Source organism: Haliotis asinina, chromosome 12 (assembly GCF_037392515.1).
Source record: "Haliotis asinina isolate JCU_RB_2024 chromosome 12, JCU_Hal_asi_v2, whole genome shotgun sequence".
Taxonomy (NCBI): domain Eukaryota; kingdom Metazoa; phylum Mollusca; class Gastropoda; order Lepetellida; family Haliotidae; genus Haliotis; species Haliotis asinina.
Window position 1 is genome coordinate 13060939 of NC_090291.1, and position 20049 is coordinate 13080987.

The 20049-nt window shown below is 40.0% G+C and overlaps 1 protein-coding gene across 1 annotated transcript in view; it reads left to right on the top strand.

Moving 5' to 3' along the window:
* Positions 1-20049, top strand: part of LOC137258771 (uncharacterized) — a 65410-nt gene that overhangs the window by 27655 nt on the left and 17706 nt on the right. Inside the window, exons 2-5 of the mRNA XM_067796459.1 lie at positions 5146-5179; positions 5479-5541; positions 13880-14458; positions 17116-17181. Coding sequence (XP_067652560.1) covers positions 5146-5179; positions 5479-5541; positions 13880-14458; positions 17116-17181 — 742 coding nt within the window. The remainder of the gene's footprint in view (positions 1-5145; positions 5180-5478; positions 5542-13879; positions 14459-17115; positions 17182-20049) is intronic.

Below are 20049 nucleotides of genomic sequence, written 5' to 3' on the forward strand. Positions count from 1 at the left end.
TTGCCTGTGGACGTGTTTTGGATGATGGCTATCCTGGACGATTAGTCATCGCTGTCTTGACTTTAAATGACTCTGGATTCAATTGATGTCATCATGTCATTGTTACACAATATACAAAATACAACGTTCTAGCCAATACGGATAATAGGTACCAGGCCCATTGTAGTCCTAGTTCAATACATCGGATTTCAGATGTTGGTTTTTTTTTTCTAATTATTATTTTTTAGCTCGTCCAATCTTTCCCGATCGATTCCACCAACGATTTCATTATACAGTACTATTTTCGTGACGCACAAAGGTCCATTCAGAGGGTACCGTCAGATTGTCTCCATAGCAACAAAGAGAACTGTAATTCCATCGTACAACAGGTGTCTGCATGATTCCGATGTGTTTTTAATAGGTAGATTCCAAGCCTCGAGGTTATTCACCCAGTCACACAAAGAACGCCCAATAACGTTCAAATACGGTGCCAGTTAATGCCAAATCTATAACCGTCGCTGTATTATGTTGAGCTGTCGTAAACACCGTTTGCTGCTAATGTACGATATTTAATACCGGGTGAAACGTGGTCATTTTGGTGTGGCAAATACGTCATTTCCACAAGCCATCGTGGTATTTTCAGTCTTCCTGTTCTGAAATAATCCATTTGTATGTGTCTCTTTGGAAAGAGATTGTATTCTCAAAAGATAATTCACCAGACGAGAAGAAGGTTTTCTTCGCGAAACCTTTTCTTGCCCAGTCATAGCGTCGTAGAACAAGGCGATTTTAACGAATTGCTTAATTCCCAAGTTTTAACAGCACCGTAACTTAAGACAGACATATGGCAGTCGTAGCACTAATGTGTCCAATACCTTAACATAGATTTACAACCATCGTAACGCTAAGGTTATCGTAAGCCTAACATAGACTACGACCGTCGCACCGCCATGGCTGTTGTAGATTCCATACCTTAACATAGACTTACGATCATCGTAGCGCTAAGGGTATTGTATTCCCAATACCCTAATGCCTTGACACAGACTTACGACAGCCACGTACCTTAAGACAGACGCATGAAAGTTGTAGTACTTACGTTTCCCATACGTTAATATAGACTTACAATCATCGTAACGCTAAGGTTAGCGTAATCCTAAAGCCCTATCATAGACTACAACAATTGCACACCACGGATGTCGTGATTCACATACCTTAGTGTAGTCTTACGATCATCGTAATGCCAAGGTCATCGTAATCTCAGTAGCCTAACGTAGACTACGACAATCGTTTCCCCACGGTTGTCGTAACTCCCAAACCTTAACGCAGACTTACGATCGTCGTAACGTTAAGGTTATCGTAATCTCAATAACCTAACGTAGACTACGACAATCGTTTCCCCACGGTTGTCGTAATTCCCAAACCTTAATACAGACTTACGTTTGTCGTGCCGCTGAGGTTAGTTTAACAACGGAACCCTGCACAAGGCAGTTGAAGAAACAAAAATTTCATTTTTCTAACGTCTGCATGTGCGATCGTTTTTGGCGCACTCGCATGACATCAACGTACTGTCCCCATTATTGCATTTTTTCATATCAACCCTTGGGGAGATATTGTCTTCATTCCTACGCATGACTGCATTGTGAGCTGTAGCAGATGGCATCAAAGTGGTTGCTTGTAAATTACGTCTCTGGGTTTCCCGCTCTCTGCTTTCCTGTGGAGTATCGAACAGCGAAGTAATTCAAGCACGTTTTAAGACACACAGTCTCTTTGATAGAACATGTCAAGTGAACAAGTCTCTTTTTTTTCGTTTGTTTGTAAATCCCGACAAAACACAATTCTCACGAAAACAGATAACTTGGAGCGAAAGTGTAATGAGAGAAACTCTCACGCCAGAGACATATTTTTCTTTTTTTTCCCCTTACTTATTAATAATATCTCTCATATCAAGTGGTTTGGTGACAACGATGTCTAAACGGTAAGGCAACCGTCGTTCCCGAAGGCAGGGGAAATTTCTGTTTACACATAGTGGTACGGTCAGTTAAGACCACATACAATAATGGACTTTTCAGAATCCTTCGATGAACAATATAATATACTTAAATGTAATTATTCTATGTCAATATGCTGTTGATTCCATTCTGACCTAGGTTCAATCACTCCGAGCTCGTTTCGATCAACAAAACGTTCGTAACGTTACGACTAGTCGTAACCCTATAGTTTACCAGAGGCTTACGAAGTCGTAGCCCTACGAACGATGTGTGGATCTCGACCCTGGTCGTAATGATTTGTTGATTTTGTGCTCATGATATCAACCATCTGATTATTTGCTTCAGTTTGGTAAAATAGCCGTCGTCATATACCGTGTTTCCTACTGAAATTGGATTTAAACAAATCCCAAGCGAACACAAGGTCCTATTTTATAAAAAGTGGGTTAACATCATGACACTTGTTCGATATCACAATGTTGCTGTAGCAACGGTGGGTTCCATAACGCGCAAATATCAACTATGTTTCATCAAAGCATTATCATATTTTGGCACACGTGCAGTAGTTTTGCGATAGCAGTATCACAACACAAAAGCGATAATTAATAGTATGTATATCAGAATAATGAATCAACCACCTGTTGTTTGAGGACTGTCTCGTCTCTTGGAATAAATAACGTCAGCGTGCTATAATGTAAAACTTCGGGCCCTGTAAAAAATACTTGCCTGTCTTCATATTGAGGAGGTGTCGCTTAGCCAAGTGGTTGAAGTGTTCTTTGACGCTGAATTCCAGGGTTTGATTCCCTTTTCCGATGTTAAAGATTTTATGCAGTTACCATTGTTAAGAGCAACGTATCATTTCCATTGAGGAAAAGTAAACAGCTGAGCAATGATCGCCCACGTGTTTACTGGTGGCTACAACTGATACAAAAAGTGGTTGTCGACGGCGATATATTTCCATCGGCATGGATGTACTGATGTCAGCATCGTGGTTGTGTATTGAGCCATTGGTTTTCATTGTTCGGTGACTACTGTAAGCTACGTAATCTTTGATAACTCTTGTTTTGGTAGTTTCTTTTATCAAACCTAAGTTACAAATAAACACGTTTCCTTTCTAGACATTTATACTTGGACCTATGCATGTACAACATGGACAATATACTGAACTGCAAAAGAAACACAACTCTGTTTTGCATAGAAGACATAAACGTGAGCGCTAACTTTTATGAGATTTCATTTTTTCGAAAATTGCGTTTCTTTTTTTTCTCAGTATATCCTTAACCCTATGGTAAGTTTGACCTGCCAGTTTAATTTGGCTTGTTCGTTGTCCAATAGAGCATTGAATGTAAAAATTTCACGGTGGGTTCACCAGAAGTTGGCTTCACATTTTACACTCATTTTGGTAAACGGACATGGGTCTTTAACTTGACTTTCGGACAGCTAGACTAGCAGTCCGTCCTCGTTGTATGAGTTGTTTAGCGCTTTTTCAGCTATGTGGCGGCAGTCTGTAAATAATCGAGTCTGGACCAGACAATCCAATGAACAATACGAGCATCGATCTACCCAATTCGGATGCCATGGTGTGTCTCAGTGTAATCAGTGAAATCTCCTGTAGCTCGGATCTTCACAGATCTCTGTATGAGTGAAAGGGGAGATATAATTGCATCATCGTGCACGTCTATCATTGTCCTCCCAGATGATCTTGGGATAGTGATGTAACCTGGTTGTTGGTGTCCGCAGTCGTGATATTGACGGAATGAGTGAGTGAGTTTAGTTTTACTCAGCAATATTCCAGCTATATGGCTTCGGTCTGAAAATAATCTGGACCGGACACTCCAGTGATCAACAGCATGAGCATCGATCTGCGCATTTGGGAACCGATGACACGTGTGAACGAAGTAAGCGAACCTGATCGCCCGATCCCTTTGGTCGCTTCATACGACAAGCATAGTCGCCTTTTATGGCAACCATGAGTTGCTGAATGCCTATCCTACAGCCAACCTAATAGTGATGGGATATTGCTTAAAACTAAACTGACGAGCAAATGAAAGTACACAGGTTGTGTTCCTTCCAAAACGATGAAAGCAGCAAAACCTTTTGATAAACTGAAAAGTGTAGTCTTCACGACAAACAGGTTTAATACCCTTTGTGCGGAAAGTGCTTATGCATGGTACAATAATCACAATTTTGCTAAAACTAATTCAAAACGTATAGAAATGTTTTTTCATTGCATTTTGTCTTATGAAACATGATGCTTGTGTTCTATACAATCAGTGTACTTCAATGATCGTACTACTTAGAGTGCAAATTTGTCATTGCAGCTACAACTACACACATTCAACTACACACATTCAACTACACACATTCAACTACACACATTCAACTACACACATCCTGCTGGAGGTGTTCGATTCATATGCTCTGTATTGTTCTTTATATGGAAACGTGCCAAATACCCAATGTGATATATATTGCTAATCAATATCGTTTGTGAGTAATAGAGAAAAAATGTTTTAAAAATTCAATGAAACAAGTTGTGCATGAAAACTAATTTGTTTACTAAACTGTTTGTTAACTAAGTTGTTTACTTCTTAAAGGACAGATGTCAGGTATACATAGATTCGTTAGTTTTGTCCGAATCTGTATATTTAAAAGACATTTTAGTGTTTTCACAGTAAGCTTAGTTTTTACTTACATGTGGAAATACAACACCTATGTGTATTTGGTTATTAGTGGTCATTCTAGTTTTAAGCAAATCTGTAATTTCAGGACTGTGCCACTTTTTTCGTGTTCCATTTTTCACTTACATAAGGAAAAACCCGAGATCTCCAGAGTGAGTGAGTGAGTGAGTGAGTGAGTGAGTGAGTGAGTGGTGGGTCGATGGATGAATGAATCGTTGATCGAGGATATGTGTTTGGGGTGGGTTAGTGAATGAGTGACCGATTGAGTGAGTGTGTGCGTGAGGGAGTCAGTGAACACCCCCGCAGCCACACACAGCAATCTCATATACCAACATATCATACGGTTTCAATTGTCAAATCATAACATTAAAATATTCACAGCATCCATACCAAGCACACCTGTCGCCAGTAACGTCAGAATCTCGTTGTTATTAGAACTAAATGTACGACAACAGTCTGTGCCAAACCATAGGCTCACCGCTGAAACTTCAACCTAACTACAGCGCAAGCACATCTCACAGCGATGGGCAGTGGTTGGTAATTGCATTACTTAGAAATCGACCAACCGAAAGCACAATATGTCTGATGCAGTTCAGTGGGAGTGATATGCTTGGCTTTTTTGACAGTCCACGTCATAAGTCCACTTATAGATATGCAGATGACAGTCATGATTGACAAAGTTGATTTTGCCGTGATAATCACAAAAACTATAATCCAACCGCGTTACGATTTGAGGGATCCTGAGTGTATTTACTTGTGGAAGCTGAGTCTGTGGGCTACAGGTATGTAGTAACTGTATGTTTCATTGTACTCTGTAGTGTTGTTCTACGTTACAGTTCACCGCTATGTGGATACAGACAGAGGACGACCCGCCACACAAGCACTAGAGATGGATGACGGTGAGTACACACATTACTATCTCAGCTGTATACTGTACTGGCTCGTTTCACTTCTGGTTTGTTTGTTCAGCTCTTTTTTTGTTTGTTTGTTTGTTGGTTGGTTGGTTGGTTGGTTGGTTGGTTGGTTGGTTGGTTGGTTGGTTATTTATTTATTTATTTATCTATTTATTTATTTATTTTAAGAGTTTTTTTGTTTGTTTTTTTTAACACATAACACCAGCCATTCAGCTGTGTGCCCCTCGTGTCTGGACTCATTGCAGTCTTGTTGCTATTCTCGACCCATTTCTTCTATCATTGGGACGGCCGATAGCCTGGTGGCTAAAGCGTTCACACGACACACCGCAGACCAGGGTTTGATTCCTCACATGGTGCAATGTGTGAAGCCCATATCTGCTGTCCCCTGCCGCGATATTGCTGGAATATTGCTAAAAGCGGCGTAAAACCATACTCACTCTTCTGACACTGACGATGTCTTGCTGAAAAGGGCATATACAGCATCAACTCTATGGTCTTTGCCCGTCTTTATTTAAGTGACATTTAGTGGATAATCTCCTCAATTTGAAAAGATTACCATCAGCATATCCACTTATGAAAACAAGCTATTATAAACTCTTGAACTTCATTCTAGATTCTTGCTTAAAGTCGCTACAAAATATTTTTAGGCTCATTGTATCAGCTTGCCCTACAACTTCACCCACAAATCCCTGGGAGTATTCATTTCACACTACTCATGACGCACAAGGGGTTTAACAGCCATAATATATCTCCTCCTCTCGGGTACCCATTCACTGCTAGGTTTCTATGAATAGTACGTTCCTTCGCGGAACGATCTGGTGTCAAAGTGGTTAAAGCGTTCGCTCGTCACAATAAAGACCCAGGTTCGATTCTCAACATGGGTACAATGTGTGAAACCCATTTCTGGTATTCCCATGGCCCATTGCTGGAAAATTATTAAAACAAAACTCATTCACTTACGTTTCTTCACTCGCTATTTAACTAATATTGGCCTTGATATCTTGCTGCCCAAATGTCCATTGTATGGAAACAGAAATATCACAAATACGATATTTCTCTCTTGCTAAACGCTGAACTATAATTTGGATTGTGCAACGTCCTTTTGGAATATCAAGGGCATTGTTAAACTCTGTGTGTGGATATTTAAAATGTCATAACTAGCAACGCCTGATTTGAGAAATCAATAAATGAGCAAGCACAATCACCATCCTTCGGCTTTGCAGCATCAGTACCTGAAAAGCATCTGTGTGGATTCTAATGATGCAGAGTCAACTTGCATCGACGTACTTAACTTGCATCCGCTTCGTGTTTGTTAAAAGTATTACTACCAGAATGTTTGTTCTGCCAGCCCAGTCTTAGTATCGCTGGTTGATCTACCTTTTCACCTCCACTATTGTATGTGAATAAATACCGGATTGTGTTTCTCATGCCATGCAGAAATATTAATACGACTCGGTCTAGATTGAAGCCAGATTGTGGCGTTCACCAGCTGTCATGAATTCGAATAATGAAACTGAATTGAAATTAGCAATGATAACCAAGCCATGCATTTCATAAAATATTGTAATGAATGAACATTCTGACGCTGGTTGCGTTTATATGATCGCCGCGTGCATACATTCTCAAGTATTTTTCATGATCAATAGAAACCAGCGTTAACGGTTTGCACTACAGCGTGTGCGCGCGTGGCTGTTCTTTGTGTTTATGTCTCCAACCTCTTAAACTCGAACTCGTACATCTCGAATATTCTAAATTCTTACTTTATGTTTCGTCAGTGTGGTACTATCGGAGAAATTCACTGCGAATTTCTAAAGTAAATTACAGTTACAGTTAACATGACTTGTTACCTTTTCCTTAATAAACATAATATATACAGTTACTGTATTATTAGAAGAGCAGACATACGGCACTCATATATCCGTGTGCATGATATACACGGAATTAACAAACAATGAGGCATTAACTTCATATGGAGGCATTAACTTCGTATGCACAGTCGGTAATGTCCACGTGACCAAGCTCAAATGCCGACTGTAATCAATAAGCAACCTGGCACATGAAAACAAATGCTACCTTGATGATATCTGAACGACAGGCAGTGAAAGTGAGTGAGAGCGAATAGAGAAAGAGGAAGAAAGAGAGGCAGTGAAAGGATAGAGAGAAAGGCGAACCCCTTGCATTCGACCACGAGAGAGAGAAGAAAGAACGAGACAGGGATGGAAAAGAGAGACAGAAGGGATAAATAGAGGTCCAAAGAGAACCAGATATGGAGAGGAAAGGAGAGAGAGAACAAAACAGAGAGAAAGGGGAAGATAAAGAGAGTGTGCGTCTGATATAAATTTATCATGCCACTGATAAACACTTACACCCAGTTCAGTCACTCTGACACTCTGACACTCTGACACAACTGACTCTCAGCGAAAATGGGCTCCATGAGTAAAACCTACGTAGGGAATCGAACTCGAGTCAATGCCGAATCAGTTGGGCCACCTCACCACCTTTCCCAGTGCTAATGAAAAAAATACATTATGGTCCGACACGGTTTGAATGAAAAAAGAACTAACGTAGAAGATCCACGAATGGGAAATTAATAACGAGAAGAGTAATGACGTATGCATTTTAAAAAAGTAGTACCAATTGCCTTAATACTGGTCTAATCCATATGTGCAGTGTAACGATAACAGATCATTTAAACTCAGTTTCTTTTTCGACATCCACGAAAATGACAAAAAAACGTAAAACGTTGACATTAATTTCCGATAAATTCGGTTCATTTGACACCTTTAAGAGTCGGTAACGATGCAAGTTCTTTCAATAGTGAAAGGGGGAATAGGAAACTACGATGTGGTGTCATTGCTTTTACGATTGGTCTTTACCCAAGCCTCAAAGTCTGTCAGTCTAGAATTACCGTATCGGCAGAGATCAGGATCTTCTGCCGTTTTCCTTCAGCTAATGGAAATCATCTTTGGAGAAAAGACATTTCTTGCACAGAGACCTTACACTCTCTCTATCTTCGTGACATTTTCGACTCGGTCCCTATCCTCTTGTATATCTGTCGGTGGGAATCAGTCGGAAAGAAAATACGATTTGGGCATATTAGTGAAGAAGTAAATCCAATTTTAGATGAAGGTCAGTGTGGACTTGCGATCATCTGATGTTATTTAACAATCCAGGAATCAGTGCTGATTCGTCCCACACGGAAATTTAATCTGAGTCAGTCCAAGGAGATGCTGCTCGAGAGCTACAGGAAGTCCGTAGTGTTCTGGCAGCCATCTTGAAATCTGCTCTAATTTGCTTCATCGAAAATATTCCAACTGATTCACTCCAAATTCGACTCCCATTACATGCTGTCCATGCTGTTTGTCCATTGATTTTCGACAAATGTCCATCGAGGGGGGTTAATTTGAAGTCCTCTCCATATTTTGGAGTCATCAAACATAAAACCAATCATTGTGCAACTGTATCCAAATAACATGCATTTCGTTTACTTGTTACCTACGAAGATTTGTTTAAGAATTGGGCTTCAGACACCCATGCCAGTCGTAAGAGGTGATTAACAGGATTGGGCCCTCAGGGTCGCTGACTTGGTGAATGCATGTCTTCGTATCTCAGCTGTGTAGATTGAGCTTCATGATATCAGTCCCTGGATTGCCAGGTACAGAGTCGGATATATACAACAGATGAGAAAATGTTGAGGAAACAAATATATTGTTCATATTCCAGCGTTACCTAATCGGAAATCCTTCCCGCTTTCAGACAGGACACACTTCGTTAAGACGTCGTTTAAATGAGGTACTAGTGCCACTGCTACTAAAGCTTTTCTGCATACTTATTTGTACACCTCATATGTTCAAATCTCGTCATCCAAATGCTTATGTTTCTAGGTTTGTCAACACCAATTCCATTCTGGATAGTGTCACCAAAGAGATAAACACAAAAGACAAAATTACGTCGGGTCTTCATCTCACATCAAACAGACACGCCGTGATGACACTGAAATACACTCCTCAAAGAATTAAACCACATCGTTTAGTCACACTGGACATTCGTGTCATCGACTGTTGACTGTCTTATCATAAATGTGAATATAGTTTATTTACCATACGTACTATGTCTAACCCCTAACGGCAACATAATACAATCCTGCTGGACACATTAATGGTGTAGAACAGCCACTTAAAACCCTTTTCAAAAAGATTGGACTCGTGCGGATCCGGATTAGAATGTATCTTCAGTAATCAATGTCTTAGTAAGAGATGTCTAACGGGATTGGGTGGTCAGGCTCCCTCACTTTGTTGCCTTATGTCATCGTATCCCAATTGTGTAGATGATGCTCATGCTGTTGATCACTTGATTGTCTGGACAAGACTCGAATATTTATAGACCACCGCCATATAGCTGGAATAATGCCGAGTTAGGTGTAAAGCAAAACTCTGTAACTAATGAAAAAGAATGCCAGTATGAAGCAATGGCATTGCACTGCCATAGAAACATAACTTGGTGGAACTGACAACAATGGACTTGGCTGTGTAAGTATACACAACGAATTGTTGCGCTTATCAAGTTGTTCCTGGTTGACAAGCGTACTGAACAACCCTTACGTTATCTGACATGTCTGTGTGTCATTCTGACACAAGGCTACATGTTGATCCTGACTGCTGCATGTGCAGCACCTGTTGTCGCGGTAGAGAACCTTAGGTAACACAGCTGTCTAAATTCCGATGACGTAATATTCTGTGTATGACTATCAACGAATATACTGAATTTGACCTATTCTCTCAGAAACGTGCAATTCCGATATCGTTTACACTTGATTCCCGTGTTTATGTCGATGGACACTTGACATGTTTTATGTCTTTGTAAAGAGCGTCATAAAAGATAGCCACAGTTCCCACACTCGTGTGATAATTCCATGATTTTTCAATACAAATGTTTTTTCCCAGACACAACAATTTTTGTCCAAGGGTATTTTAATACCTCTAAACATATATTACTGTGTCTGAAATAACCAGTATATTGAATACTACTGCCATGGCCCATACGGTACTGTTCTACATACAGTTTTGTTAGACTAAAAAACAATATTATTCCAATGTTTGTCTATAATGTCATCTATTTATTTCAAATTTCATGATTTTCCTAAGACTGGATAATGGAGTGTGAAAATTCCAGGTTTTCCATATTTTCCAGGAAACTATTTCTAAGATATATTTCGAGTGTTGAAGAACAGCTTGCAAGCGAAACGAACATCTTGTAAGTAGGGATCGCAATGCCCTTCAATCAAAGCGCGTTAGTGCTCTCACCAAGTAGAGTGTACACAAACGCCTGGCCACTTCTTTAATCACCATCTTCTTTTCTATGTAGCTGTTCCAACGTCTACATTAGAGAAAATCAGCCTTTTATTGCCGTGCTGCAATGTAATAACCCGTGTGAGGATGTCAATCTTTCCTCGTAATTTGCCAGCCACGGGTCTCGCTGCTCTTTCAACACCAAGCCCGTAAAACTAATGCAAATCAACCTGGGCTGGTCAGAACTCAAAGCGTTCATTATGGCAAATTTGCGGTAATTTTGCCACTAGTCCGATGACAATCACAACGTATGTTCCAAGTCTTTAGTGGGACGTTTGGATCACAAGAAGTGGTGGTGGTACCATTATATCTATCTGGTTGTGTTTGGAATAATCTTACGAATATGCCTGTTTGTTCTCCTTCTTGTGTTTGCATCTCGGAACTCTTAGATGAAGGTGAGTGATGTTCTACGAGTGAGAGGTCGAGTGAGGTTTTACTCTGCTTACAGTAATATCTGAGCGGTGGACACCAGAAATGATCTTCACACAAGTTACTATTTTAGGTGTCGAACCCGGGTCTTTGGCGTGGATATCGAACACCTTAACCACCTGGCTACCCAACCGCCACTTTAACGAATGGCATAATGAACGCATACAAAAGAGCACTGACATAGTGTCTCTAGGACCATCTGTCACGTCATAGAACCGATATACATAAGGGAACCCTGCCTTAGAAGGATCCTATTTTAAGATTCATGTTTTATCGCAAGATTTTCTTATCAATCTCTAGCATCCAACAATGGTACCAATTGTTTGCAAAAGGTTGAGGGTATCCTTCCCCAATGAACGCGTTATAAACACATTCATGGAGAAAGTTATTGTTCAGATAAGAACACAAAACTTCTACTACAACAAGACAGCACGTGCCCCACCTGTTGTCAGAGTACACACCATGTGTTTGGGACGTAAATGTGATTAAACTGCACTTACTGTTCCACGTTGATCAATATAAGCTGTTATGGATATCGACATAGACAATGTACAAACAATAAGAGCATTTTTTTCAGATTAGCGATCTGCGGAAACATGAACCATGCTACTTCCTTGACTGCCTGAGCTATCAATAATGTATTTCACAACGAGATTTACACACGTTTAAACAGATGTTATGTTACAGAATTTTGCGAGGCTTTACGAAGCTAGTATCCTAACACGCCAGGTGTATTGGTTGTCATTATTTAATGTATGTACGGTTTTTACTGAGCCGTAGTCACCGTACGTTATTCCACACAGCCTCACCCGCATGTACACATGCACATGCATATATGCACACACATACGCACGCACGCACGCACGCACACACACAAACAGCTATACCAACAAATGCACACAAACACACATATAAGCTACATCTGTACATTTCTGTTGGATCTTTACTTAGTGAGTGAGTGGGGTTTTACGCCGCTTTTAGCAATATTCCAGCAATATCACGTCGGAGAGCACATAAAAAGGGTTTCAAGGATTGCAACCATGTAGATAATCGAACCCAGGTCTTGGCGAGCAAACGTTCTCACCACTAGACCGCCCCCGATCCTTTAATTAAGCCCGTTTATCACATGTAATGATCCCGAGTCTTCAAAAAGGGTCAATCCTTTTCTGCTAATACTCAGATTTGTTACACGAACACTCCATCAAGCACGATTTCTGCTTGAGACACTTAATCCTAAAAGGAACAAGAGGAATGTTTTTGTCTTGGATGCATGTTTGCCCATTTCTTTTATTATCACGAAATATTTTTCTTTGTCTTTTTTCCAACTGATGTTTTGCTGTTTTCAATGAACGAGTTATTGTTGACCAAGCAGCTTGGTATTTCCCATGGCAAGATATTTTGTATACGCTCAAGAAGAACGTGGAAGAAAGACACTCATCGACCCAGATGGCGTTAACATGCTTGGGTAAAGAATACAGAGATGAACATTACGTGACCCCAAAACACTATTAATTGTTCCAAATATCGATCATTGATTCCCCGAAGAAAAGAATAATTTCACGAGTAACAAATATCAAGTTAAACCAGCTGCAGAAATGTGCATTGGTGGGTGAAGTTTCATTTAGAATAACTTCATCACATGCAACATAAGTCCTATCGCTGAAGGATCAGTGTGATCGGTACGTTCCATTAGCTGATGAGGCAGATGTCCATGTAAAGATGATACCAAATGCATGTAGTTGCTGTAATTTCTCCGCTGAAGCGACAAACGTGATTGGGTTTCTTGACAGAAAGAGTTAATTCATTGTGTAACCGTAGCCAGAGGATTAAACTATTTCATACTTGCAGGAACACTGTAATGGATTTCGTGGAAAAAACATGCTTCTCCGTTCCAGATATGCAAATTTGTCATGATTTTCATTTGAATCACGATTACGTAAATTCGTTCAACTTGATGTCGATTATGGTACCATGTGGAAAGTATAAGAACCTCCGCTTGTTTCGAAGTACAGGTAGTGCGACACATTTGAATTTTCTCATAGCTGCTAACTGACGAATATGCAGTGAATATCCTGATCAGCTCTCTGTGAACTGTGATTTACTTTTAATGAATATTTTAGAGTAAAGAAAACTTCGATACAACCGAGTTGAACATCGACAAGTTCATTTCGAAAAAAGATTAATGTTTTTGACGAATGACAGTCTGCATGTGAGCAATACTATTTTGTATTACATTGTTTGTAGTTCTTTTTCTCAGTCTGACAATATAGATATCGATGTTTGCATGTTGGTTCGGGGCTTTCGCTTCAAGCTACGTTAAGCAATAAAGTGATGTACCCGTTTAGCACTGCAGCTATGAAGCGACAATAAAATACAAAACATGTTTAAAAGTTTATTTGTAGGAAATATGTATACATCTGAAAACGAAGACCCATGCTCTTCTCCTATCATAGACGACTTAATAAATCCATTTCGGTGACGCTGCTAGAATATTGCTGAAAGCGGTGTAAAACAATACTCACTGTATGTATTTCTGACATTTTCAGATCATCAGATCCTGATACCCCGGGAAACCCCACAAGAGGATACTATTTACCTCACGGGTGATTATCAGTCAGAGAACGGATACCAGTTGTACAGAGAAGAGGCATCTCTTGCGGAGGAGTCGCTGGTGGACAGTTGTGTTGACTACGAGGACGAGGACCAGTGCGCGGCCCCACCCCTCAGTGACCTATACCGCTACCACGTGTTCTTCTCACACTGTCCAGCGGACGTGGAATGGGTGAAGGACACCGTCCACAAACTCCAAACACCACCCTACACGTACAAGACGTACTATCTGTGTGAGAAGTTCAATAGGCGCTTGAGCATCAGTCAGAATCTGTTATGTGCTGTTATGTTGAGTGAACGGGTAGTGCTGGTGCTGTCGAAAAAATATGTGGAAGAAACATGGCAGGAATTTCAAGAAATTCTGAAAAACCTCACAGCTACCAGTTTGCACAAACAGCGTATGTTGATTGTTAAATTAGAAGATTGTGAAATTCCCGAAATTTTGGATGTGTGTGGTTTTCTTGATGCAACGGATCCCGGATTTTTTCAGATGTTTACAAGGCGATTAAAAAGTGGTAAGTGGTTTCATTTACAGATTGGCCATGAGTTGCAAATCTCTATGCCAGTCGATAAGATGTATGATATATGGTTATTACAATTTAAATATCTAAGTGGTAAAAGAAGCTATCGAACTATACCTCAGACTGTAACATGTTAACTCGTTTACTTAGACTTCTCACCTCCTGCATGTGCGTACCAGACAAGGCATGGTTTAACAAACGGTTTAAATACCACTCCTCTGTAAGCCTCTTTCTGGGATAAGCAGCGCTTGAAATGACAGCTTGATGAGTACCTTTAGCTGCAGAAAGGTCCAAATTGCTACATCTAGCAGTTATTAACATTGTCATCTACACATTCTAATCCCGTTGTCCAATGTAGCGTTGTTCACGTCAAGTGAGAAACCATTATTTAGGTAATTCTTGACAGTAAACCGAATGAACCATTCACAGTCTATTCTTATCAGCAACGTCCAAAGTTGAAAATTTAATAAAAGTTATTTGATCGTATGATAGGTGTGTGGTTTTATGGCCTTGCCACACATATCTACGTCTCCCCAATACAAATATAGCGACAGGGAAGGGATCGATGTTTCCGTTCCATTTACCGCAATCACAGTTGTTTCCCGAGTTTGCACATTGACCGATTGACCCGTCAAAGACCCAGGGCTGATTAGCCACATTTATGAGACGCGAAGCCAAAGTTCCGAACATTTCCTGAAGAACGTGAATTCTTCCTCATCCATTCCGCTGGTGTCTGGTTCACAAATGAATATGTATTCCACCCTATGCATTTTGGAGAGGGATTTACATCTAAAACGAATTTATGTTGAATAACTTCTTCGGGAAATCAGTTATATCACGGTGTGAAAAAATAATACTGCAAGAAATTCAGTCGTTGATATTTACCATTTACCGGTCATCGAGAAGAGCTATGACACCACCCCAAAACAACTGGCATGGGTGAAACGGGTGCTTTCAGAACATGGCCAGTGACGACAATGCATTTTCGAAGGTCGTCTTAACCTGTATTTGATGGAAACAACATAGGAACTGAACTAACTAGATTCACTACATCACGTGACTTTAACATCACACATTAAATCCAGACATTATATGGATGAACGACTTATTTATTGCCATGAGGCTGACGTTTCGTTGTAGGTTCTAACACCGTTATCAAGCAAGTGATGAACAGAATGAAGATAGAGAAGCATATACACAAGCCTTCACAGGAGGAGGTGCTTGTATAATGTAACATGGGATTAGGACTGCAATGGCATCGGATGCCAGTAACAACAGATACCCTGGATATTTCTTACTGATCCAGACCTGTGAAGGTCCAGGGTAGAATAGGCCTCCAGCAACCCATGTTTGCCATAAAAGGTGACTATGCTTGTCGTAAGAGGCGACTAACGGGATCGGGTGGTCAGCCTTGCTGAGTTGGTTGACACTTGTCATCGGTTCCCAAGTGCGCAGATCGATGCTCATGTTGTTGGTCACTGGATTGTCTGGTCCAGACTCGATTATTTACAGACCACCTCCATATAGCTGGAATATTGCTGAGTGCGGCGTAAAACTAAACTCACTCACTCTTACTGATCCAACTTCTAAATGCCTCTCAAAGACGGTAATCTGTATATACAGATTTGTATCACATCGTATACTTCCCTTCTATCAACCAAATGGAGCCTTCTTATTGATTGCACTAAGTATATACACAGGAATCGGTCTGCATGGGAGTAGCAGAGATATCCTATGCCTACCATTGCATTCACGGGTATTTTCTCAGTATCCGAATGAGCCGATTAGAACCGAGAGAGCTTCCTCTTCACGTTGCTATAACTGCTCTCTTGATGCACCACCAGCCATGTATAACTGCTAAATAACCATGGGACCACGAGATGGCCTTCACTGAACGAAATCAATAACACGAATCACTCCCAGAAGAATAATTACTTGTGAATAAATGGATATTGAATTATATATTTAGATCCATACTTAAAACCAAATTAACTCCCTTTAGTGACACTCTGGAATCCAAGGTGATCGACCGGACAACCAGACGGTTTCCCTATTTGGTCAGTTTAGGTACCTTGTGCTTGACGTGACATAATTAGAGAATTTGTCATCAGCTAGGTCTGTAATAAGGATGGTGGTTCCACTAACATAAACCATCACTCTCAGACTCGGGCGAACATACAATAACGTAATATCGATGCTCGGTTTTGGCCATGACTGGCCCGTACTGAGCGTGTGCAATATTTCAAATTGCAGCAACGCGTTCTGAAGAATGTTAAGTTGGTGCCATCGGATTAAACGGGGCCAAATTCTATCATATGTAAGATGAAATCACGATACGCTCATTAAACAGGCCACAAATTGTAGTTAACTAGGTTTCAGGAAGTTTCAGTATTCCAGTTTGCGAATGTCTGAAATGCGATTCCAGCAAGACTTATTTCGTAGACCTCCGGACATGAAATGAAGGCATACTTAATCAGCTTCTCACGACAAGTGTCTCTCGAATACAACACAAATGGTTTCAAACTATATGAGATCATGCGATTGCAGATACCGAGGAGAAGGTAATTTCTTTCTAATTCCGAGCAAATTATTGCATTCAGATTTCGTTTAAACAACTTACTTAGTTCTTATTGTATGTAATTTTTTTCCAGGGCGCCTCCCCCGCAGCAGTGAGTCCATCAGCAGCGATATCGCAGCAGTCCTCAACCCTAGGGCAAGTGAGGCAACTTCTAGCTTTTCTAAGTTTAGTATAGCGTTTGACACATTTAAGCTGATATATCTGTATATCATTATTCCTTATATATTTTACAGTCCAATTGTAAATTCAGTCATTTCGTGGAATGGCTAAAATTGCAGTCATTTCGTGAAATGACTAACAGGGTCAGCCATTTAGTGTCATTTTATGAAACAACAGTTTATATACTTCAGTCATTTCGTGACTGTTCGCTGCATAATTTATTCTGTAAAAGTGGCTCAAAATTTCAACATCACTCATTGTGATGCTGCGCTTTGAAGCATTTACACCTGTTTGTTTGACACTTGCTGCTTCCAGAGCCGCCTCACCTCACAAACCTCTGTCCACCACGTATAGAAATGAAATGCCCCTAATGACTGACGTATTACAGATTGCTGTTACACAAAATGACTCGAAATGGCTGACGCTCCTACTCATTTCAAGAAAAGACCGACTGCAGTCTTACAGTAACACCTGGTGTTCAGTAACCCATACGTCTTGTAGGGATTGGGTGGTCAGACTCGCTGTTTTCCCATACATGTCATCGTATCCCAAACTTTGGTCGACGCTCATACGGTCTAACACTGAATTGCCTGGTCCAACCGCCATGTCTGAAAGCTTGATTGTTTCTAAGTCCCGCAAAAAGCAACCAGTAAACGGTATTATTGATAATACTTTATGACAATAATCTGCGTCATCATACCATGGCGTTTTTCGTATCAGTAATTTCTATGGTACTTTCTGGGCAGTGCATTTTTAATTAATAACATCAATTTGTGCATGCTGCGTTAAAAAACACACGGTAAAAAGAGTTAAATCCATTTCAGATATTTAGAAGATAAACATCATGTGTTGACCCATTCCGGGGTCTTATTGGGTATTTGAAGCACGGGAATACATTTATAACCGACGGCGTCAGCCGCAGGTTTCAAATGAATTATTCCCGTGCTTCAAATACTCAATAACACCCGGAAATTGAACAACACATGATGTTTATCGACATTTTAAACAAAATAGTAAAGCAAAGGGTTTTGCTGTCTGCATTCGTGTACATCAAGTACGGGTACAGCAGTGAAGTGTCATTAGCTGGCCGTTTCTGCTGGTTCCCATCTGTGACATCATTCACAATATGATTTGAATGACGTCACCACTATGGATGACACAACAAAACAATTGTTTGCGATGTTTCTATGTGTCAATACGCAGTGAACAGTCTTGCAGTTTCCGGAAATCATGTTTTTCAACCAATCAGATTACAGAACACAGTGACTTTTGGTTTACAGTTTGTATTATATATTGAGAATTCAAGTTTTACTTTTTACCAATCGTGATCCAGCAAACGATTTTTTGCTTGCAATAAGTCGAATTTTTTACTAAATCTGCTCATGTGTAGAAATGCATATTTTCTCTCACTTGCAGCAATTATTATTAAATCGAACTATTGATGTGCCACAATAACAATGACCCTAGTGCAACATACTGTGGATATGTGGATCAATACTATTCTTAGTGTCCAATGTTATTAAGTGATAAACAGCTGTTATATTTCTCCTGGTTCTCGGTGCAATTTGTCATTTGGAGAACGCATATCATGACCATAACAAACAATTCTCATACTTACTTAAACGCAATACTTTCTCTTCTATATATTTCTATCAGTTACATATATTCGGAGACTAAACGTTCTTGTCTATACAGAATCTGTTCAGCGGACACTGCCGGAATGATACTGAACGTATAGAGTATATACTATAAACTGTGTTATATACTACAAACAAAACGTGTAGGAACACTCTAAAATGTGATAACCATACATATAAGTAAACTTCATTGCGGTCACAAGGGTGCTCAAACACACGGAGCAGTATATTAGATTCAAAAACCCAAACAACAGACTTGTGGATGTGGAAGACAGGCATGGTGCTGGCTTGTTTCACCAACCTTGTTTTACGCTGGTTTAGACAATGTTTCACTTCACTCAAACTCAGCGATTAGTGAATCAGTTGCTTCACTGCACTGCTCCAACATGGCGTTAAAAGTGTTCATTAAGCACACAAAAACTTGCATTTACATTTCAGCATAGATGACCTTTTCACTGTTGACTAGGATATCCCCATACCTTTTGTTTTTAGCATTACAAAGAAGCATAAAATAATTTGTTCCCTTGAATTCTGAGAGAAGGACCTTCCGCTGGGCATCGGGGCTTTTCTGAAAAAGAAAGCGTTGTTGGTATAGTAACTTGAGGGAATTAAGGTCAAATACTCTTTTTCCTCGTCTTTCTTATATATAGATCTGTGGGTACAGATTCAAAGCGACTTGAAGCTGACGACAGGAAGATTGCTCTTCCTGTTGACTATTATTCCAGTATAGTCTTCTGGTGCCTTGTTGTCTTGTCACATGAGACACGTTTTTCTTCAAACACTTCAAAGAACGTCATGCGAGCGGGAGTGGAACCTTTGATGCCTTAGTTTACTTTCCGAATCGTGTCATCGTAGATGTGGGAGAGGACGTTTTTCAATATGATCTCCAATTTGATCTGTACGAAATGATATGGTAAAAAGTACTTGCCTTTACAAAAGAACTTGTTCACCCAGTACCTTACGCATTTGACAATATGAGTGAGTTAGGTGTTACGTCGCTTTAATAATATGCCAGCAATATCACGGTGGGGGACACCAGAAATGGGCGTCACACATTGTACTCATGTACAGAATTGGATCCGCTTGACCAGCGAACGATTTAACCATTAAGTAACACTACCGTGTTTTGGAATCTACTTTAGCATATATAGTATAATTATTTTGATATGAACAGACATAAATAATTATGATTTAATTTATTAACTAATTTA